The sequence below is a fragment of the Phyllostomus discolor genome, chromosome 4 (assembly GCF_004126475.2).
Source record: "Phyllostomus discolor isolate MPI-MPIP mPhyDis1 chromosome 4, mPhyDis1.pri.v3, whole genome shotgun sequence".
NCBI classification, from domain to species: Eukaryota; Metazoa; Chordata; class Mammalia; order Chiroptera; family Phyllostomidae; genus Phyllostomus; species Phyllostomus discolor.
Window position 1 is genome coordinate 193,652,979 of NC_040906.2, and position 24,616 is coordinate 193,677,594.

The following is a 24,616-nucleotide window of genomic DNA, read 5'->3' on the forward strand; positions in this document are numbered from 1 at the left end:
AGCAACCTTAAATTGATAGCTTTAATGGTTTGCTATAACGCTGTATTATCCCAAAAGTTTTAGCAGAAGAAATGTTATTTTGCAGTTAAGTTCTTCTTGGCCTGGTACTTAACTACAGCCCTTCAGTCTGTCTGGCATTCAAAATATCTTTTAGAAGTTTATTTTTAACTTTATATCTATTTGTTATCAATGGGTTGTTGAAGATATTCAGAGCTCTTGCTTACTGACTTCAGTTCAAGGTCATGAACTGCCCTTGAATTAATCGAATGGAAGTTTGTTTCCTTACATCTTTATTTTCTTAATTTCATGTTAAAAATGTGAAGGAGAAAGAAGGAAAGGGAGGAGAGGAGAGAAGGGGAAGAGAGAAGGAGGCAGAGAATGTCCCCTGAATAGTCTCAGCAATCTTGAGACAGAAGAACAAAGTAGGAGGGGTCACAGTGCCTGACATCAAACTATACTACAAGGCCACTGTAATCAAAACAGCCTGGCACTGGCATAAAACAGACACATAGATCAATGGAACAGAATAGAGAGCCCAGAAATAAACCCAAGTCTCTATGGTCAATTAATATTTGACAAAGGGGGCATGAGCGTACAGTGGAATAAAAATAGTTTCTTTAATAAAAGGTATTGAGAGAGCTGGACAGCTACATGCAAAAAATGAAACTAGACCACCAACTTAACCATACACCAGAATAAACTCAAAATGGATAAAAGACTTAAATATAAGTTGTGACAACATAAAAATCCTAGAGAAAAATCTAGCCAGTAAAATTTCAGATATCCCATGTAGCAATATTTTCACTGATATATCTCCTATGGCAAGGGAAATAAAGGAAAAAAAAAAAAAACAAATGGGACTACATCAAACTAAAAATCTTCTGCATGACTAAGTAAACCATCATTAAAATGAAAAGGGAACCTACCATTATGGGAGACCATATTTACCAATGACACTTCAGACAAGGGTTTGATTTTCAAAATATATAAAGAACTCATATGATTCAACACCAAGAAGACAAACAATCCAGTTAAAAAATGGGCAAAGGCCCTGAACAGACACTTCTCCAAGGAGGACATACAGAGGGCCCATAGGTATATGAAAGGATGCTCAGCATCACTAGCCATCAGAGATGCAAATTAAAAACAATGTGATATCACCTCACACCAGTCAGAATAGCCAAACAAAAAACAGAACTGACTTTTGATCTAGTGATTCTGCTGCTGGGATTATACCCTAAGAATCCTGAATGACTAATTCAAAAGAACCTATGCACCCCAATGTTCATAGCAGCACAATTTACAATAGCCAAGTGCTGGCAACAGCCTAATTGCCCATCAGAAAATGACTGAACCAAAAACCTGTGGTACATTTACACAGTGGAATACTACTCAGCAGAAAGAAAGAAGGAGCTCCTACCTTTTATGACAACATGGGTGCAACTGGAGAGCATTATGCTAAGTGAAATAAGCCAGCTGGTGAAGGACAACTACCATATGATCTCACCTATAAGAGGAATCCAATGAACAATATAAACTAATGAACAAAATAAACTAATAAATAAACTAATGAACACAGTAGAACCACAGGCGTGGAAACATGGAACAACTGACAGTGACCAGAGGAGAGATGGGAGGGGGATAATGGTGGGAAGAAGCCAAAATGACCAATCAAAGAACATGTACGAATGACCCATGGACATGGACAGCAGCATGGGAATTGACTGCTGGGAGCAGGGGGTGGGATGGGAGGAGGCGGGTGAAGGGGGAAGAATTAGGATAACTGTAATAAAATAACAAAAAATTAAAAAAAGAGAGAGACAGAGAATGAAAGAAGGAGAAATGGACACAATAAAAAAGAGAGCAGAAAAGAGCCAATATTTTTTTCATGATAAAAAGCTGCTGGGTTTGTAGAACTTGAATCCACTTTATTTTTAGTGTTTCTCTTGAACTTCAACACAGAAAAAGGCTTCCTTTTAGAGAGGTTTAATGCTGTAGTAAAACAAGTGTGAAAGGTTTCCTTCAAAATCAAGGCTCCCTTAGCACAGCTCCCTTGAGATGGTGAGTGGCTGTGTCTGAGATTCCCACACAGTGCTTTTGCGTCTACTTCCCTCACACCGGGTCCTGCAAATATAAAACAAGGGAGGAAACTATTTTCCTTATAACTTTTTGCTTTACCAGTTTGTAATAGCAGATATTTTAATTGTGAGGTATTTTAGTGCTCTTAAAATAGAGTTTAATCTGAGAATTTTCCCTCAGGAATGGTTTCAGGAAAAATCAGTTGTATATTGCAACATATTGAGATTTCTTTAACAAATGTGTGTATCAACTTTCCTCCTTTGTCTTTCCTATTGATAGCCTTGTTTGTACTACATTTGGTATCAGGTGTTTTTTCCCTTTCCCGATAGTCACTTTCTGGAATTCTTTTTTATCGTGCTTCCTCCAGTGGAGAAGGTCAAGAACCAGTGGGACAGCACTCAGCACGGCGTTGAGCTGCGGCAGCAGCAGCTGGAGGACATGGTGATTGACAGTCTTCAGTGGGATGACCACAGAGAAGAGACCGAGGAGCTTATGAGAAAATACGAGGCTCGCCTCTACATTCTTCAGCAAGCCCGGAGGGATCCGCTTATCAAACAAATCTCTGATAATCAGGTAAGGCTCCTTAGATATTTTTTGGCAGTATGGATTTGTTGGATCTAATTTTTTGTTCTGTCTACTGTAATTTTTAGAACTCTTGTCATGATGTTTTCCCAAGTTCTTAGAGTGCACGTTGAAACTTATATAAGGAATTTGGGAAGGATTTGGAACATTTTCTGGAGGCACAACAAATAGAAATGCACGCATATCTTAGATTTATTGCTCACTGACTCCTTGCAGACGGAACACACCCACACACCAGCATCCAGAAAGAGAACATTTCAGGGTCGCAGGAACCCTTCCTTTGTCCCCTTCATGTCTACCCTGAAGGTTATTGTACTTACAAAGTTTCTTGAGACTTTCATCTGAGAACTACTGCCAGGAACCAATCAGATAAGTTTCATTTCTATTAATACCTTTATAACCAAACCATTTCATCAATATCATCAGAGCAGGTGCCTTTTGTGATCAGTTTGGTTACAGAGTTGATGGTATTGAACTTGAAATAGAGGTTATGGTTGTTAGGTTATATTTTGGTGTAACATTTATTCGTCCTTCAGATAGCCTAAGACTCGAGTGTGAATTTGTGAAGAGTGTAATTACAAATATGTGGGGATCAAAATCTAAAACGTGAAAGTATGCTTCCACTCTTTACACAGAACTCCATGGTTACAGACTGTCCATGGTTATAATTTAAAAAGCAAGTGACCAGGTGTTGTGATTTCCTGGATCAGTCTCTGTGTTTATTGCTTACCTGCTGATTGTTTTCACCAAGTGAAGCAAAGATAATATTAGCCAAACCCCCAACACTTCACTAAAGGAATACAATTAAAAGCGATGTCAGTGCTTTGGCCATCATATTCAGACTATTCTTTTCTTATCAGTACGAATGGTTATTTTCTTCTGAAACTTTAGGGTAGATTTTTCTGTCAATGGCTACAAAAAAGCACTAAAGGGACTTCATTTGTCATTCAGATTTTATGGGGAGTGTCTCAATCCAGGGACTCTCAGAGATTAAAAATGTGTATCAAGGAGCCAGTGCCAATGGACATACTCAGCCTCAATTTAGCTGTTCAAGCAACTCTCAGAGAACCTTGCCTGTCTGCTGCATCCTCTCAAGCAGTTAACTTTGTAAACACACACAGCGATCGAGGGGCAAGAGATGGAAGACTTCCATATTGTTGGGCCTTTCCATTTCTCTAAGCATAGGAGGGTTCTCTAGTAACTTCATTCCTATACAGTGCATGCTCCCATAAGGATCAGATGTGTAGTAGAAGGAATGAAAAGAGACAAATGTTTTGAGCAAATTAAATGTCTAAAAGAGGGAAAGATGACATCATTTGCTATGTACCTGATCACTTTCTTAAACAGTTTTCTTTTCACTTCAGTAATTATTTTGGTTTAAACTTGCATGCAAGAGTTGGTCCAGTACTTTGCTTTCTTCCTTTGGAATGTGCCTAACATATGTGAAAACCTGCCGGGAGGACCAGCGTTTCGGTAATACTAGTTCCTGAGCCACCAAGTCTAACAAGGACACCTGAAATTACACCTTAGATACTGCTTCAAGAACTGAGTCCTGGCGATGGTATCGTAATGGCATTCGATAACGTCCTGCAGAAGCTGCTGGAAGACTATGGTAGTGATGACACGAGGAACGTGAAGGAAACCACCGAGTACTTAAAAACATCGTGGATCAACCTGAAACAAAGGTAAACGCTAACGCCCTGGCAGGGCAGTGGGTGTTGTCCAGTTGAGAATTTGGTTGCTTTGGCTTTCTCATAGAAACAAACCAAAATATGTAACTAGTAGAAGTACATTTTATTATGTTTTTTTTCTATTTTTACATACAGAATGTATATACAATATCTACTTGAAACTCTACAATGGAGATTTTCCTTGAATAAGTCTGAGCCTTGCCAATGATTATTTAAGTGTTCTGATTTTTTGGTGTGCTCTCAGTGTATACCATCTGCAGTATATTTCGTAGCACTGTGATGGTAAGGAACACAGGTTTTCACAGTTGTTTTAGGGTGACATTGTCCCCAGTGTTAATTAAAATAGTGTGCTGTTTGGCTGGATCCTCTTCACTAGACTCCTGGCATATGCGGTGTGTATTTAGGGCTTAACTAATTTATTTTTTTCCTTTCCATTACCCTGTTTTGTCAGTGTATTTGGAACAGTCTAAAATAGCATATGGGTTTATAAGAGAGATTTTTCTGTCACTTGAACACCTAGGATTTGAGGACCTGTAAACAGTGGTTAGCATCTCTTTAAGATGGCATATTTATATTCGGCATCAGGAAAACTGTGTTTACTTCCTGCATAGTGCGGGCTGTGCGTCTGTGTCTAAGAGAGTTATGGCTTCTCATGCGTCTTTATATATTCAAATGCAAGTGCTTGAAAGCTATGAAAGATATCAAAACACATTTATTTTTTTCAGTGAGTAAAATGAATACTGTTAGAACACTATAGGATATATGTCACTGGTAATCAAGTATGGCCAAGCATTTAATAACAGTTTGACATGGAGGTGCTTTATACATTTTTGGAAGGCAGTTTCTAGTTAGAATTTCTAAAGAGGATATTTGGAAAACCCAAAGAAATCATGAGGGCAGTATATGAGCCCTCTAGGGTTCTGGAGGAAATAAAACTGGGGTAGCAAGTACAGAAAATCGTAAGTGGTGAAAGCAGAATGTGGCTGGAATACTGATCTTTGTAGCAGTCTATACAACAGTCCTTTTGTCATAGCAGGCCATTCGGGTATAGTAAGGATCCCCAGACTAAGGCAGGGAAGAAGGTGAGTTAAAAACAACTTTAAGGTGCAAACTTGCACTTATGAGATCAATAAATTCTGGGGCTTCCGGGGCTGGAAGGTGCATCATGGCGCCCATAGCTAACAGAACTGTGTTGTGTATTCGAAAGTTGCTGAGAGGGTAGATCTTAAAAGTTCTCATCACAAGAAAAAACTCCGTTAACTGTGGGGATGCACATTAACTAGACTTACTGTGCTAATCATTTTGCAATCTTTACATATATCAAATTATTATATTGTATTCCTAAAACTAGTACAAAATTATATGTCATTTATACCTCAGTTTAAAAAAACAACTAACACTCAAAGAGGTGGTTGTTAACCATCCGTTTCCCAAAACTTCATGTATAAGTCGTGACTTTATTTTTGTTGTAAACAATACCTGAAAAATTGATCATGTAGATGTGTAGCCTGCTTCATTTAGCACCCTCAATTCTTTTTTTGCTTTTACTTTGTAAATATTTGAAGACAGACTACAGCAGTAGTTAGGTTAGATGGAAGAGGCAATTAAACATGAATTATATTTCAAGGGGATCTTTCATTTATCACAGCTAACGACAGCCACACTGTTCCCATTGTGTGGTGGGCACAAGGAGTTGTCCTTATTCGTGTTTGTTTCTTCATTTTGGGGGGAAATAACTGAATATATTAATGTCTAGATGTGATTTAGGTGTACTCTTATATGTGAAGCAGGAGAAACACAGCGAAACTGCGGCTCCCAGGGTCCCTCCGTGAGGGACAGCTGGGGTTTTTGTGTGTTGGCAAGGTTTTTTCTTTAAACACATTGATGTGTACAATTTTTAACTGTTTCAATTTCAGATATTTTTAAAATATATAGATCTTTCTTTGCCTTCTTAAACAAAGTATTTGAACTAATATTTAACCTTTTTTTGGATTCTTGGCCCTATTGTTGTGAAGATAGAATTAAGGTACTTTAAGAGGTGTATTTAACATTACAGTTCATTTAAACCAGTATCTCTCGACCCCTAATTATACTCACAACCCCCTAAGACGCCTTTTTAGGTACCTGTCTTCATGACATTTTCATGCCATGGGCATGCTTCTACTATGCTTTGCTACTATGCTACTATGTTGTGCTTTATACTTAGAGTAAACGTTTTTCCACTCCCCTCCTTCACCTTGTCCGCCTAAGAACACCTTATCACGTCTGTGAAGAATGCACGGTCTAATCTATGCCCTCGGGCTTGCAGAAGTTTAAAGAACATGTTCAAAGTCACCCAGCGTCGCTCAGATGACATTTTTCTGTACTAAATCATGGTCGTGCTCTGGGTTCTGAAGAGTTGACAGTGAATGTATTTAGGCAGCACGTGAGACGCTGTGCGTTATTTTTAGTGTGTGCAAGTATTGGGTGCCTTCTCATGGTCAGGCACTGTGCGAAACCCCTCACGGGCATTCTTTGACTGACTCCTCACAACAACCCTAGGGGACAGGCTGATTTGTGATCAAAACCACATCGGCGGATACACTGCAGCAGAGAGATGTGACAGAGTGCCCGAGGTCACCCAGCTCGTGTGGGCAGAGCTGGGATGGGAGCCCAAACCTTTCTGTCTTTGCAGTGAGGAGGCTCTTACCTTCCTGACAACCAGTTTTATTTCTTCTTCTTTGTTATCAGAACATCAGTTGTTGCTGGCGACTGCTCCGTGTACTCACCTCATGGGTCTGTCTGTGATTCCACTTAGTGATTGTTAATCTGTGTTGAGTTTAGAAGCCAGATCCGATTAAAGATTCGGGGCCTCAGTTATGAATCATGCCACACTCTCCAGTGTGTGGCCATTGTGCCCTCTGTAATGGCTTCCTGGAGGCCTTGTCCCGTGGCTCACCTTTGATTTCCCAGCTGTACTCTAAACATACATCATTGGCAGCCAAGTGCTGGAGGGGTGAAGGCTTATTAAACTTGCCAATGCAATATTGTTATTGAGGGATAATGTGTGAAGTTTAATATCAGCTTTCAAAGGAAATGTTTTCGGTGAATTGCAATTGGCCTAAGTAATTTGGCCATTCACAGTAACGGGTCCTCAATCCCTTATCTGTAGTGCCAAAATCCAATATGCTGAGATATCAAGGCAAAGCTTTGCCTTGACATGTGGCTATTTATTATAGTCTTTACTTATCCTGCTTAGTGTGAATAGCCTTGTTCCTAAGTGCAGAAATATTAATGTGTTTGCTGCTTCAGCTTCTACTTGGGGGTAATATGTCATATAGATACATGCATAATAGTTTTCTAATGCACAAAAAATTTTAAATTCTGAAACATAGCTGGCTCCTAATATTTTGGATTCTGTATACAACAGGTCTGTTTCTAACATTTTAAACTAATTGATGTACCATTTTAACCTGTGATATTTTTTCTTTTATCTCTATTTAAAATATCTCTATTTTAATATTTATTTATTTACTTTTTTAGAGAGGGGAGAAAGAAAGGGAGAGAAACATCAATGTGTAGTTGCCTCTCGTGTGCCCCCCACTGGGGACCTGGCCTGCAACCCAGGCATGTGCCCTGACTGGGAATCGAACCAGCGACCCTTGGGTTCACAGGATGGCACTCAATCCACTGAGCTACACCAGCCAGGGCTCTTTTATATCTCTTAATGCCAATTAGCAATTTTTTTTAGTACAAATTGAGAAAGCATTAGTTGCATTAGTTGAAATGTGTTCATAGTAACTTTTGGAGTGTAGATGCCTGATTTGGTCCTGAAATGCTATTTTAACCCTGGAGTGCCTGTGTGTCTGCATGCGTGTGTGTCTGTAAATGTGTATAGATACAGGTATATGCATGTATACACACATGCTTTTATAGAAACATCTATACACACAGTTATTTGAGCTAAAATATTGTACATGAAGTGAGGTAACGTAACTTTATGTTCTAAAGACTAGCCTGGAGATCGTTCATTAGTATGCATTTTCTCTTTGTCCTCCCCACCAGAAGCTGCATTTCCACCTTGCCTCTTCCAAGGCAGCCCTCGGCTTGTGCAGGCGGAACGGAAAGCACACTGGCTGTGGTGCCTAGCGATCCTTGTTTAAAATCCCAGCATACTCACTTCCCATCTGTGTGACTTACCACTACCCTTGACCCCCTTATTTCAAGTCACAGAGTCTCACTTTCCTTGGTTCTAAAGTGGAGAGAATAGCTAAGCGTAGGAGTATCGTGAAGATCAAAAATTATGTGTAAACGTTTCTTGTACATGTAGTATGCTCAACCAAATATTAGCCAGATTTATCATCATGTGCTCTGTCATGCGATGTCCTCCTTAGAAACCCACTGCCCTGCTGCCTGCTTACAGAGCTAGTGAAGTTAGCAAACGGCTGAGTCACTCTGTCATTTGTCTGGAGTCATTTTCTGAACCGTCTCTATGCTCATTAATCATAAAAGGGCTGATTATCTGATTTACTGAATACAGTGTAGGTACTTTAAATATTTATTACCAGATGGCACCGTTAGAATATGTGATTTTCTCAGGTAGTGTCTTAGTCCGTTCCGGCTGCCGTAACAAAAACCACAGACTGGGGGGCTTAGATACAAGAGTATTTACTTCTCCCAGTCCTGGAGCCCAGAAGTGCAGGACCAGGGTTCCAGTGAGGTCGGGTGAGGACCCTCCTCTGGGTCACAGGCTTCTTGTTTTAGCATCACCTGGCAGGAGGGGGTAAGGGAACTCTCTCAGACCTCTTTTGTAAGTGCTTTTATCTCATTCATGAGGGCTCTGCCCATATGACCTAATCACCCCCAAAGGCTGCGTTCCATCACATTGAATATTAAAGTGACAAAATATGATTTGGGGGAAGACAGATACATTTGGACCATAGCATTTAGTCAAATCATCGCAGGAGCTGAATTGACACTGCATTTAAGTGTTTTCTGCCTGAGCAGAAGCCTAACCATCCTGGAAAGAAAGGGTATAGTATTAAAAATGCAGTTATTTCATGTGAGAGCCACAAATACGGATTAATCTAGTAAAGAAACTTTATTTTCATCTTTTGCAATGACACTGTCTTTCTAATTAATGTCCATTACCTCATTAAAAATGGCCAGCTGGACATGTGGGATGTACGCAGTTTACAAAGGCTCTAGTAGAGGCTGAGCTTGTGAAGCCCTTGACTGTTTTGAAAACAGATCGCATTCCCAAAACTTGAATTTACTTTTGGATGCTTTTCCAGTTATTTTTGTTGTACATTTTGAAACTTCCATTGTTTCTGTCGTTACCTTTGCAGTGGTAGTTGTTTATTGTCCCTAAAGAGTAATAAACATGAAGCATTATTCTGTAGCGTTTATTCATTGTATATTTGGCCAATACCTTTTAACAATGATCAGTAGAAGACATTTATGTTGAGATTGTGTCCTGTGGCCTGACATCAACCAGGCGCAGTCTTTGTGTCCTTGCGATGCATGCTGTGGAAGCTGTCACTCCCAAACCAGTGGGGTTAGGGGAAAAGTGCCAGGAGCCTTACCCTTCCAACCTGGACACCAGTATGAGGTTCCGAGATCTGGGCCAGCCAACGGGATGTACCCTCTCAGAAGCTCCCTTATGTCCCTGAAAGGAACCTTCATATTCAGCCTGTTTCCTTTCCTTTCTTTGCTAGCATTTCATTTTTAGTTTTCCCTTCTGAGCTAGGAAGGAAACTGACAAAGAAGAAAGTGTAAAAATGATAATCTTCTGTATTTTCCTCTTCTGTAATATTGTTTTAACATATCAGTCATTATTTTATTGCCTTAAAAAAACTACATCTTTTTAGTATATGCCTAAAAATGCTAATGTTTTTATTTTATAAATAATTGAGCTCAAGTATTCAGATATTTTCTGAGTACATGTAATTCCACAATGAACAAGTTAAAGGACCAGTGTCTGTAGTCTTTGCTTTCATTTGTTTATTTTTTCATTAATTAGTTAATTAATTAAATGTGCATTTAGCCTCCTCTATTTGTCAAGCTCTGTCATTAGCTCTGAAGGTTCAGCCATCAACAATGTCCTGCGTGTACCCCCAGGAAGCTTACCTTTCCCAGGCAAGGGCAGGTTGTAAATAAGAAAATATTACGTAATTGTAGGTGGTTATTTTGCAGGAAAGGAAAATTAAGGAGGTACTACCTAAGAGGGGGACTTATCTAACGGGTTAGTTTAGAAAGCATAATTTAGAAGGCATTTGAGCTGATTCAAGTTAAAAAGGCGAAAGATTTATACGATCTGAAGGGAAACCAGAGTATGAGCTGATTCAAGTTAAGAGGAACCATCTGCAGAAATCTAGACTGAACGGCAAATGGAAAGTCACGAGGCAGGAAAGAGCGCAGAATGTGTTGAAGTACAATGAGTGAGGGAGTTTGAGATGGGGGAGAAGAGGGAGGCGAAGGCCCGATCTTACTGACATGGGAAGGAGTTTGGGTATTCCGAGTACAAGGGAAAGCTATTGGAATCATTAAGCAGGGGATTGCTTAGTTTCTAAATGATAGACTAATTTATAAGACTAAATTTAACCCCTCTGAATCTTATGTGGAGAACAGATTGTAAGGGCATAAGAGAATAGCTGGAGAGACAAGTACAGAACTGACTGTTGTAGTTCAAGTGTGAGGTGGCGGTACCTGGGATGTTGTGTGCCAGCAATGGTGCAGAGAAGAAGGTGGCTTTGATGGAGGCAGAAGAGGTGTTCAGATGGACTAGATGTGTGAGGTGAGGGTGCAGAAACAATCAAAGATGGTGCTTTGAAAAAGGATGAGTGGTGGTACCATTCACTAGGAAAGGCTGTAGGAGTTTGGGGCAAAGAAAAGTCAAGAATTGGATTTTCAATTCTTGGTCAGCATGGCTCAGTTGGTTGGAATGTCATCTCATACACCGAAAGGTTTAGGGTTCAATTCCCTGTGAGGGCACTTACCTGGATTGTGGGTTTGATCCCTGGTCAGGGACACGTACAAGGGGAAGCTGATCGATGTTCCTCTCTCACATCAATGATTCTCTCTCTCTAAAATTAGTAAACATATTTAAAAAGAAAGAATTGGATTTTGAAATGTTCCCTTGAGATGGCTATTATGTATCTAAGTGTATAGGTCACATAGATAATTGGATGTATGGACCTGGAACTCAAATATCTGGGCTCAAATATGAATTAGGGAGTTGTTAGTACTTTCATTGGAGATTAAATCTGGGGGACTGGATGAGATCGCTAGGAAAGGAGTAAAGATAGAGAAGAGAGGAGGACAATTGACTGAGTCCACAGACCCTAAGATTTAGTGATGGAACAAAAAAAGGAGTGGACAAAAGGACTGAGATAAAGCTTCCAATGAAGTTGAAAGAAAATCTAGGATGCGTAGTGTTCAAAAGTGGAGGGAAAAGAATATGCACAAGAGGTGTTGGTGAGAGGAGAGAATACTGGAGAGGGAATGGTCCACTGTGTCAAATGAGGCTGAGACATCAGAACAGGTGACGTAGCACGTCGTTCATGGAATTCCACCGCTTGCAGACCACTGGTGATTTTGAGAGGAGCCACTTCAAGGGAGTGACGGGATGAGAAGCTGGAGAGTGAGATGAAGGTGGAGACGATTTGTGGAAGGAAATTAGACATGTTTGCTGTGAAGGGGGATGGAGAGATTGGGTAATACCTGGAGGGGTTCCCCCCCCCCCCCCAGAGTGGTGACTGTTTTTTCTTTAAAATGGGACATGGCAAAGCATGTTTTTATGCTCACGGGGATGATCCAGTAGAGGAGAGACTGATGATTCAAGACAGAGGGACAGCGTAAGAGCACAGAAAGTAGACCAGAAGGCAAGATCTGGAGAACTGAGTTTGGTAAGAGCTGGGATGCATTTTGCACCGAGACAGGAAGGACAAAGAGAAGCTGAGTACAGATGCTTGTGGATTGGCACCTTGGTGGTGGAAGATGAAAGATTCTCTGTGCAATGACTTCTGCCTTTTTTATGATCTTTGGGCCATGCTGCCAGTGAGGTTGGAGGTGGGACCGAGAGATCTGGAGAAAGAGCATCAGATGTAAAATCAGAATCCTGGTGGGCGGGACGGAGTGCTTCTTTCCAGTGTGGCTGGACAGGGATGGGTGCCTCCTTGTGGTTTATAATAGTAAATGTACTGGGAAGATAGACCTTTGTAGTGTTCTTCCGCAATGCTCGTCTCCTCAGAGGCACATCACAGAATAGAGTTCTGGGCATAACAGAGGGTGGGTTGGGGAAACTGGGAAAGGGACACAGTAATATTAAAGTTACAGTCTGATGTTGGTTGACTAATGAGGAGCGACTGTCTGGTAGTGACTTAGCTGAAAGGGAAATAGGCTGTGGTGAGATAAATGCTCCCCAGAACAGCTCTGTGGGCTTGAATACTTACCTGCTGTGAGGGCAGCCCAAGGGAGAGCTGCTCCTTTGCATCATTTCTAAAACCCAAAGGTCACGGGCAGGCATAGTGGGGTTGCATGGGGGCAGGGGCTCTCGTGGTTCCCAGGTGGTGTGGTATTAGCAGCTTAGAAGAGTCTTCTTAAATCCCATGGAGTGGCTTTTTGAAGTGTTTGGTGATGACTCATTCTCTATGTAACAGAGATTGGTCACCAAAGGACCATAAATCACTGGTGATATCCACAGTGACTAATTCTTCATTAAATAAAATGTATTTCCCCAAAGGGTGTTTTAATATATTTTCCAGTTAAATCTTATTTACCAAAGAACAAAATCATCTGGTGAAGGTACCCACAAGGAAAGCTTGTACAATGTTTCATTGTAAGTTTTCTACATGCCACTCAGACTACTGATGCCACCATTCTTCTGCTCTACAAAAGGCAAACATGTTTAAACCTCACGTAACTGTGAAGGTCACCTTTTAAGTATACCAAAATTTAGCAACACATATTTGTGGGTTTCCCAAGATGCTTTTTTCCATTAAAGTCTAAAAAAAGATATATCTATTTACATTCAGACATTCTTTTGATCAATTATAAGCACATGCACACTTGAGTAACCAGTGTATCTTGTAGCTTAAAATATCAAGTATTATTTAACATCTTTAAAATAATATTTCAACAAGGCAGTTATGTGGGTGGCCACATTTTGTTGTGCTATGAAATAACTAAGCTATTTTGATTGATTACTCTAAGCTATTTTGTAACATATCAGTTGCTTTTATAACATAAATCTCTTAACAGCTAAGAGTTTACATTTTTAAAATCCCAGTTCCCTTTAATGTAAACTATTATAAATCTGTCACCAATGAATTCCTTTAATCTTTGATGAGAAGCTATTTATATTTTTAGTCTGTACCCTTTCTTGCACCAAAGAATTCTATAGTTAGTTACTTCTGTTTGAACTAAAACATCTTGCTTCTGCTAAAGTTACCCTTCCACTTCAAATCTTTTATCTTTTGGATTTTCAGCCTGTGCTTATTCTTTATGATTTGTAGGTTAAAAAAGATTTTTTGAATCATTTTTATTAATCATCTAACCAACAGAGGTGGTCAGCTTGAACCAAAACAAGCTAAAAACAGCCGCCCCCCCCCACCCCCACAAAGGGGGGCCTCATTATAACACAACAAGGTAAAACCAGACATGAGACAGCTCAGCCTCAGTTCTTTTCGCTGTAGACCAAACATCTTTTTATACGCAGATGCCCCACTAAACACCAGTTAGCAGCGCACCACCACCACAATCATAAGGTGCTGAAATCTTGCCGGGAGCTCCCCATGCGTCATTCATAGAGTCAGCCGCCTCCTCAGCCATAAACAAGTTAAAAAAAAGATTTTTTAACAAAACTTCTCTGCCTTTTTCTAGTAGCCACAATTTCCTAAACTTAAAATAATTTTGTTTTCTGCAATAGTGCTCCTTCCTTTATATTCTCCCCTTACATTTCTCAGAACGTCCTCTAGCTCTGTTCTGGTCTTTCTTGAGATGCAACGACCAGAATTGCAGATGGAAACTGCATTGCCAACTGCAGAGTGATGCAGGCTCAGCACTGATGTGATCTCAGGACACTTCCACATGAGTGCTTCCCGGCCTCCTGCTTTCCCTGCAGCACTTACCCACTCCCAGCCAAAACGTTTCATTTGCGTGCCGTGATGCTCGGTGAAGCCCAATTTGAAGCCAGAGACGGGGGTGAAAGTGGAGGAACTCTTCCAGCAGCTTTTATATCCCCATGATGCGATGAATTATGTATTTTAGAAGGACCCTCGGAGAATCTGGAACAGGTTTTTTACTCATCCAGTCCAAGCAACTTATTTTAAGGATGAAAAAAAACATTGCAGAATTAAAACAATTCACCCCCAAGCCTTACAGCTAGTAAAATGGCAGAGACGTTGAATTAGGTTGTTTTCTTCCGTGAGCAGTGCCCCATTGGTGTGAATGGTAATTTATTAGCCTGTGTAATAAATGTGCATGCACACTCTTGCGCTTCTAATTTTAGCAATTATTCTTGGCCTTGTGGTAGTATGATACATCATGTGAAATTCCTTGAAAGTGGGTAAAAGATTCTTGTAGTGTTCTGTTACCATACTCTAGCATTTGATCTAATTTTTAAAGAGACAGAAATGGGTGGTGTGGAGAACTTACAACTTTGAACTATAGTCTATTAGCAATTTCAGACAAGATCAGGCATGTTCAGGGTGGTATGGCTGTAGACTGTTAGCCAATTTCAAATAAAATTATATTAATTTCAAAAATCAGACTACAAACTAATGTATACTATGATTGTAAAATTTTAAAATGTGTATTATAGTAATATGAAGATAATTTGGACTGCTATAGAGTTTAGTTTTCAGTATATTCATTATTTTTAGTAGTTGATTACATTTATGATAAAAATATCTGATACCAGATATATGTGAATTTAAAAATATTCTCCATGTATGTTATAAATAAAATTAACTCCCCAGTATTTCACCAAATTCATATGTAAGGTTAGGGAGCACTATTTATTGAGTGTTTACTATGTCTTGATACATTTATGTGTATACCACATTTTCTCCTTAAAATACTGCAGGAATGGGGAAGTTATTCCTGCATTTGTATTAGTTTATGCAGTCAGTACTTGTTGAGTCGCTACTGTGTTCAGGTCCTGAGGGTGCCAGGTGAGCTGGCGATGCAGAAGCTTTAGACCCACAGGAGAGCTGTCACTTTCAGTCATGGTCGGAGGTACTGGATAAACGGATAGGCAGAATGATGACCCCCCCACATGGGGGTCATGGGTCATCTGGGTGGGCCTGTTCTATTCATGGCTCCTTGCAAGTGGAGCAGAGAGGCAGAAGAATGAGTGGGTCAGAGAGATGTGACCTGACGACTCAACCCCATCCTGCTGGCTTTGAAGATGGGAGAAGGAGCCATGAGCCAAGGAACGGGGGCCGCTCCAGAGGCTGGAATGCCAAGGAGACAGACTCACCTTCATAGCCTCTCCACAGAGACACAGCCTGCCTGCTGACAACTTGGTTTTAGTCTAGTGAGACCCCTCTGAGAAGCTAACCTACACAGCCATGAGGCAGTGGTTGCGGGAAGCCCCTACAGTTGTAGTGCCACGTTCCAGCTGCCACGGCACACCAAATGCTGTGGGAGGGGGACCCATGCGTGCTCCGGGATGAAGTGCCCTGTAGGTGTGGGAGGTGTCTGCTCCAAGTTCTGCAGGGTGAGTAAAAATGAACACAGAGGGGAGGGGAAGGATATTTAAGGTACAAGAAGTAAAAAGTAAAGCTCTGGATGTGACTGAGACAGTGACCACTTTGAGGTTTAGGGATCGGTTCATTTTGGCAGGTAAACACAGCGTGAGGCTGGGGCGATGAGGTGACTCCTGAGGAGGTGAGTGGGGACTCGGACCGTGGAGGACCCAGTGTGCCCAGCAGAGTCAGGGACGACGAAGTGGTGCTTGAGGAGACAGGCCATCCTGTGGGCGCCCTGTCTGCCCTGGTCCAATATGCTTGTTCTGTACTTTCATAAGCAACAAAGTAGTTTTTTGTAACAGGTTGTTTTTCTGCAGGTTCCTGCAAAGTGAATATTTTTGGAGCAAACTCTCTTTTCCTACTGAGAACCAATAGATACTTTGACAGATTTACAATAAATGCCTTAGTTCCTGCATTCAGAATGTTTCATTGGGCACCAAAACTTGCTGCTGGTATTGCCTGACCTGGTGGGCCCGATACCGTCTCATGTGCTCCTGACTCTCCTACCTCTCTGTCCTTTGATGCTTCATGTCAGGTTTTCCGCCCTCCCCTCTGGCCTGGCCTCCTCATGCTTGTGGGGCGTGTCATTGTCTGTCATGTCCAGAAGTCCTCTCACTTCGCCTGCAGGTTCTCAGACAGCTGCATCTTTTTTCTTTAGCCTGCACATGTTTAGGTTTTGATAAAACTAATACATAACTTTTTTTACTTTAGCTGTTTGCCATATAACCTGTTACGTGCACATGAATATTCTTAAAAATACAGGATATTGCAAATGTAAAATCACAGTGTTGGATTTTAGTAAGTTTTATAAATTACTAAGTTTTATATGAGTGTTTTTAAAATAAGAATTATCTGTTCATGGTCGGTTAATTGCACATGGGTACTCTGATATTTTTGTTTTCTAGTATCTTTTTTTGTTGTTGTTGTTGAAGTACAGTTGTCTGCATCCCCCCCCCCCCCCCCCCCCCCCGCCCAGCCATCCCCACTTCCCTCCCCCGATCCCACCCCCGCCTCCCTGGTTATGTCCTTGAGTCCTTTGACATGGCCTTTATTTGGCTGCTCTGAAAAATATTTTTACTGTTCATGTTTTAATAATTGAAAATATGGGCAGGCTTAGGTGGACGATAAAACCAACTACCACCAATAAGCACCCAAATTCTGGTGGGCAACTTCTAAATTTAAAAAATTATAAAACTACACACAATTACCAAAAAAATTAAAAAGTGCTAAAAGGCTCATAATAAAAATTATCATTCTTTCACTAATCACCACAATTCCCCTTCATGAGGCAACTACTTTCTCTTCTTTTAGCTTCTCCTGATGTCATTGACACATTTCCGTAGTCTAAATAAAATGAATATGCCATTATCTTCCAATTCATTAATATTGGACATTGTTTATGGACATGGTATTCTGGTAAATACAAGGTGGGGCGAAAATAGGTTTACAGTTGTGAGTATGTGAAACAGTTCATTCTTGTATTCTTTGTTAATTATTGTATTATTTTGCATATGCACAACTGGAACCCTACTGTTGCCCCCCTCACCCCCGTCCTCCCAGTGTATAGGATATAGTTTTCTTATGCCATCATTCTCTTTCCTTCCTCATCATCGATTTTTTTTTTTACTTTTTAAAATTGTGGTAAAATATACATAGCATAAAATTTGCCCTCTTAACTACTCATGCAGTTCATTGGTATTAAATACAATCACATCGTTGTACAGCCATCACCACCATCATCCTTGTGACTGTTTTTGTCTTGTAGACTGAAACCCTCCACCCATTAAACACTTAACTCCCGATTCTCCCCTCGCTCCCCCAGCCCCTGGCAGCCACCATTCAAGTTTCTGTCTCTGTGCATTGGACTACTCTAAGTACCTCATGTAAGTGGAATCGTGCAGTATTTGTCTTTTTGTGACTGGCTTAGAATACTTGGTGTGATGTTTTTAAGGTTCATCCATGTTGGAGCATCTGTCAGGATTTTCTTTTAAGACTGGATACTATTCCGTTGTATGTATATACAGTGTTTTGCTTTTCATCCATTCACTGCTGGACACTTGAGTTGCTTCCACAGTTTAGCTGTCGTGAGCAATGCTGCTGTGAACATAGATGTAAATGTATCTCTCTGAGACCCCGCTTTTAGTTCTTCTGGGTATGAACCCAGAAGTGGAATGGCTGGGTGATATATTAACTTTATTTTTCATGTTTTTGAGGAACCGCTATCTATTTATTTTCCACAGTGGCTACACCATCTCATTACTGAATTCCTAGATAGGCAGATATTCAGTGTTGACATTATTATGCCTGTCTACATAACATTGACAGCCAAGCACTGAGATTTACTATAAGTTTACTTCCTCTGTTTGTTTTACCTGAAATTAATAATTGCTTTATTTCTATATGCTTATTTTCCTTTGTGCCTATTGCTACTTCTTCCCACATTTTCCAGTGTCCTGACAGTACAATTTCCTACAAAGTCGATCACATTAAATAATCTGTCACTTCTAATTTTTTCCCACGGAGACATGCTTTCTAGGTCTGCTGCAGAGCCATCCTCCTGGGGATTTTCCATGCCTTCCTCCTAGTCTGGATCCCTGTTTCCTGGATCTCATGGGTTCTTGTTTTGTTCAGGGTTTTTTTGTGTGTGTGTGTCTTATTTTAGGTTATTTTTTCACTTTGTCAGGGTATATCCTTTGTTGATTTTGTCAAGTTAAAACCGGAACATGGTGGTTGGCATGGTGATGACAGCCTTCATCTGGTCCAGCTTGGATTCATCACCATCTTTTCTGAGATCTCCTCTCACCGTCAGCACGAGAGCTGCTGCTGGATCTCCTCTTTTCCTGCTTCTCGTACTTCCTTCCTGCTTTTCTCTTTATTTGTCATTGTTGTGCAATTCCAGTTGTCCCCATTTCCCCCCCATTACTCGCCCCTGCTCTGCCACCCGCCCTCCCCACTTGTATCTTCCTTCTGGATTTACAGAGTTTTGTGGGGGAGCTCTCTTAGCAGCTTCTTGAAATATGCTGTTGGGGAGGTAATTTTAAAGGCATATCATAAATAGATCTTCATTATTCTATAACGACTCATTATAATACCATAATAAGGGCTGAGAAATATGGAAATAGAAAAGATTGCTTCTGTCCATAGTGAGTTTACAGAATAGGTGGACAAGAAATCTCTGTAGTAGAGTTAAAGTAAAATTTAAGAGTGAATGAAGGTCAAATTCCAAGGGCTTTCCCAGGATACATGTGATTAATTTCTGTATGAAGAGGAGTGCTAACCTTTTATGAACTCAGAGAAAGCACACCTAACTGGCCTCAGATGTTTTGGAGGAGATAGTCATTAACCTTTAAAGGATTGGTAGCGTTTTGATAAGTGGAGGTGGTCGGAATGATATTCACATGTGGATGTAAAATTTTTATGTGGACATGGTGTTAAGAATATTCTGGAGAAAAGGGAGCATATGCCTCCTTGGCCCAAACGGAGCATTGTAGAGAACTCAAGGATAAAGCTGGAGAAGAAAATCAGTGGTGGGCTCCGGAGGGCACCAAGTCCCAGGAGAACCAACACAAATTTATTCTGCAGGCAGCCAGGCACTGCTGGAGGTTTTTAGTAAGTGTGTGCCAGGGTGAGGTTGCTCACACTCCAGAATGCCATAGAAATGGAATCATGGTGTGCAGATTTTGTGTCTGGCTCCTCTCAGTTAGCATGACGCATGTGGGATTTCTCCACGTGGTTTCCTCTGCTTGCTTCATTTGCAGTGTGCAGCGGTGTTCCATTCTGTGCGTGTGCCACGGTTCAGCTGTGTACCCGCTGATGACTTTTGGGTTTTTGGCTGTTATGAATAGAGCTGCTATAAACTTTTGCACGTGGGTTTTCTGTAGACACGCTTTCATTTCTCTTGCGTACATACTTAGGATTGCTGGGTTGTATCTTAAGTGCATGGTTACTTTATTTTAAAAAATGCCAAATTCCTTTTCAAAATGGCTGCACCATCTTCTACCCCTACTTGCAACACGTGGGACAGAGTTGCAGTTATTCTGCATTCTCACCAACACTGGATGTGCTCATTTTTAAAGCCCTCTGGAACACAGTGATGTCTCATCGCGGGTTAAATTGACGTTTCTCTGGTGATTAATGATGCTGAGCATCTTTTCGTGTGCTTATTTGTCACCCATATATCTTCTAGGATGGTGTGTCTGTTTAAATCTTTTACCCATTTTTTTTAAAGAGTGTATTTATTGACATGTGAAAAAAAATAACTGTTCATTATATATTTGAAGAATGCTGAAAGGCACAAGTAAGAAAATAAACCACCTTAAATAGAAACACCGGAAATAACCATTTTAATATTGAGTTAACGTGCAAATAGAAGGACAGATGGATGGATGGTAATGAATGGATTGATCAGTGTATGGATGATTAGAAAATATACGTAAATGAGATATTACATGTGCTGATTTTTAAAATTGGGATATAGTTCATCACTTATACCATGAAATTCACAGTTTCAAGTGTACAAATAAGTGGATTTAGCATATTCACCATGTTGTAAAAACATCACCACATTCTTACTTTTTCTATATTTCACTACCACTCATGGGCAGCCAAGCTCCATTGCACGCACTCCCAGCCCCCGTCAAGAGTTGGTCGACTTTCTCTCTCTGTGGAGTTACCTCTTTTGGCGACATTTTATGTAAATGAAATTGCACAACCTTCTGTGTGCAATGTGGCCTTTTGTGTCTGTCTTCTTGCACTTGGCATAATGTTTTCAAGGTTCACATATTGTAGTGTGGATTGGTAATCCTTTCCTCTTTATGGCTGAGTAATATTTACTGTAAGGATATATTACATTTTGTCTATCAGTTCCCCTCCCAACTGATGGATATTTGGGTTGACTCTATCATTTGGCTCTTATAAATAATTCTGCTATAAACATTGGTGTACATGTTTTTGAGTGGCTGTATATTTTCAATTCTCTTGGGTTGAAGTACCTAGGAGTGAAATTGGTTATACCTATTCTTAAAATTAAGTTGTTCATTTTCTTATTATGGGGCCTTGAGGTATACAAAGTTTTAAAGGTTGAGTTTACAGGTATGCATATCTCTTAGGTCATGAAACTTCAGAATAGTTCTGTGTTTTCATTTTAATGTAGATTTAATGAATGGTTTATAAAAGCTTGATTATCTAATATCTCCCAAAAATACTATGAAATCAACTTAAAGACCCAATTTGTATTGATCTGAATTGTTTAAGACATATAAAGTAAGCCCTTTACATTATTTCAATTTTTATCTTAAATGTTTCTTCAGAATTGACTTGTTCTGGAATTCATTTAATCACTTCTTGTGTACACATTTATTAGTGTTGCCTTTTGAGCATCAGGCATTATACTAAGGTATTGAAATAAAACATACGGGAAATGACGTAACATACAATGACTTATGAAATGTAGTCATAATTATTTTACAATATGGATGTTATTTTTGTTAGTAGTTGTCGTGTGTCTCTCTCCCCGTCTCACCACTGACATTACCTCTCCATTAAGGATCACTCAAGACACGAGTATCAATAATCCTCCCGGTTATGCTGGGCACTTCAATGAAGGCTCCCTGGCGGCTGTCCGTTCACTTTATCTTCAGGGCGTGCGTGATGTGGACTGTCGCACTGTGAGTAACGGAGACGCACCTGTCCTGTCGCCCCTTGCAGCGTGGCTGACCGACAGAGCGCCTTGGAGGCTGAGCTGAGGACAGTGCAGGCCTCTCGCAAGGACCTGGAGAACTTCCTGAAGTGGCTCCAGGAAGCAGAAACCACCGTGAATGTGCTGGCGGACGCCTCTCAGCGGGAGAATGCCCTTCAGGACACTGTCTTGGCCAAGGAGCTCACACAGCAGATGCAGGCAAGTGCATGGGGAAATGTGACCCGTAGTTATTAACCGTGAACACTTATTACCTTTAGAAGGTGAGGTGCACGCCTTATTCCGTTATGAAATCCGTGCTCTCCTGTGAATAATTGGTTTCTGGAAATAATACCTATAAAATACATTTACTTAATAATTGAGGAAAAGCACTTTGTTTTATGGAAGTAATAATTGTTTATTTAGACTTCTGGGCTCACATCTTTCTGTTTTCTGTCATTTTAAGTCCTATTACAGTTAGCCTTATTGAGTCTTACATTATAAGAACATTTCCTCTTAATATGAAGTTGTTTCTTTCTCCATTTATTATAAATACTTAATCTAAAAGCTGTAAAGGCTCTATGGTTTAGTTTATAGCTAAGAACATTGGGTTTGAAGGTATTACTTTTATGCCTTTGGCTTGATAAATATGATATATTCAGTCTGAGGCTCAAGTTTTCCTTCTGCAGAAAATGTGATCATATGAAATCGTCCCTTTAAAAAATGTATGAGGGATCTTACAAAGCACATCTACACCCTCTTCCTGTCCCCAAGCACAACTGGGTCGGTGTCCTTGAGCTTCCACTTTCTTTGTGTACAATGACGTACTCTTGCCAGTCACAGGCCTTCTCACTTGGAACTTGGTTTAAAATCTGTGTCCATGGAGAAGTCTCCTTGCTAGTTATTTTATATATATTTTTTAATCTGGTGGCAAGGGGGACAAGCCATTAAGAATATGAAGCAAAAGAGGGATGCAGTGGGACTTGTATTTCATAGGAGTCTAGCTGATGGTATTAGGAGGAATGGGTGTGACCTGGGCAAGGCGAAGCAGAGCGGCCTGTTGGGATATGCTTGAGTTAGCTGGTCCGAGGTAATGGCCAGGCATGAGGCAGTGGCAGGGGGCATAGATCTAATGAGTCGATCTATGGGTCCACTGAGGGAAGGGGCGGGAGTGGAGACAAAGAGGAATGCCAGGAGATTTTGGAGTCTGACATTGGGAATAGAGGAAAAGAAAATGTCAGAGCAGCAGTGTGAGTTCGTGGGGTGTGTGACGGGAGGGTACCGTTTACTCCGGCCACGCTGAATGACATCCAGGAGGAGATGCCTGGTGTGCAGCTGTCACTGTGGATCTGTGCTCGACGGGGGACTTTGGCCAAAGATGCAGAAACTTTTTGTTGTTGTTTTTGAATGAAAGTCTGTTACTGACGGTTCAGTTTATCTGTTTATTCACATATATTTATTCCTGGTTTTCATGCTCCCATTCTAACATAGTGTCATTTTAATTATTGCTTTTTTAAAATGTATGCTTTGCCTTTTAGCAGTACCAATGAGTTGGAAGGCTGTGATTCTCTCCTGGTTAAAATTAAGCTGCCCTGCCGCTTCTCCCAGGCGGTGGTAGAACAGGTGGCTATTTTGCTCTCTAACCATAGGTGCTTTGGGCTTCTTATAGTTTCATCTCCTCTGTTTTCTTTCAGCCTAACTTCCATCCTCTTATTTTACAGGTTCAGATTTTGGTTGTCTAGATTGTTTCAAATCTCCCCCTGTCCCCAGCTCCACACCTAGTGTAGTGTTGGGGTGAGGGGCATTCCTGTGTCATGGAATGTCCCCTGCTGGTTCAGAGAGAGGAGTGACAACTGCATGTGTTTTGATAACAGTTTTGTTGGCATAGAACTCATACGCAATACAGTTCATCCCTTTAAAAAGTATCATGCAATTCTTTTTAATGTATTCACAGTTGCACAACCATCATCACAAGCAAATTAGAACTTTCTCATCACCTCTACAAGAAACCCTGTGTATGTCCCTGGGCACTCAGCGGTCCGTCTCCCATTTGCAACTCTCTAATCCCCCACCCCTAGACGATCACTAATCTACTCTCTGGTTCTATCTATTTGCTTACCAACTTAATATTTTCAACTGTATCATCACTGGACTGCCTCTTCCGATTTTGCCTCTGTGTAGCTATTTTGACATTGCTCGCCTGTCCAGAAGGAGGCAGTATAGGTTCTCGGTATAGTCCTGCCGGGGAAAAACAGCACACAGGCAGAAGCCCACGAAAACACTGCCTGGTACACATACCTCGGTGAGACCCAGTCAAGTTCTTTAAATCCTGCTGAGACCCAGGGCTGAGAAGGCAGAGGAAGTAAAACAAGAGCAACACACACTTGAAAATACCGTTTCTTTTAAAGAATCGTGACACCGGTAGAGAAAGGTGAAAATGCAGCACCCCTGGGTTGCTAGCTTGAGCAGGACACTGGTAATGAGAAATGTCTGGGTTCTATTTTTGGCTGTGCCCTTTGACACTGTCATTTAATCATCCGGGTTATTTTGCTGATTTGCTAATAGGATTTTACCCCACTGGATATTTATAGTGGTCTTTGAGCTGTACATGCCTATAAAACTCAAAAATTCTGTGCTTGGTTTTTACATCACATAATCATGCCTTATATTTCTTACTCATTAAATTAAAACAGCTTTATGACAGATAAAATGAGATCATGAAATGCTGTCTAAGGGGAAATGTGGGAATTTGGAAGGTTTGGTAGTCAATTACAGACTTTTTCTGTTTTATTAACTTGGCTGTTCAATTAGAGGAGTCCTCACCTAACATTAGAATTTGATTTTGAATCGCTTTCGTC

At 40.6% G+C, this 24,616-nt stretch overlaps 1 protein-coding gene across 4 annotated transcripts in view; it reads left to right on the forward strand.

Moving 5' to 3' along the window:
- The window catches only part of UTRN (utrophin), a 504,099-nt gene that overhangs the window by 257,832 nt on the left and 221,651 nt on the right, over positions 1–24,616 (forward strand). For all 4 annotated transcript variants that reach the window (XM_028510941.2, XM_036024842.1, XM_036024843.1 and 1 more), the window contains 3 exons: positions 2,447–2,652; positions 4,192–4,346; positions 21,791–21,980. In XM_028510941.2, coding sequence (XP_028366742.1) covers positions 2,447–2,652; positions 4,192–4,346; positions 21,791–21,980 — 551 coding nt within the window. The remainder of the gene's footprint in view (positions 1–2,446; positions 2,653–4,191; positions 4,347–21,790; positions 21,981–24,616) is intronic.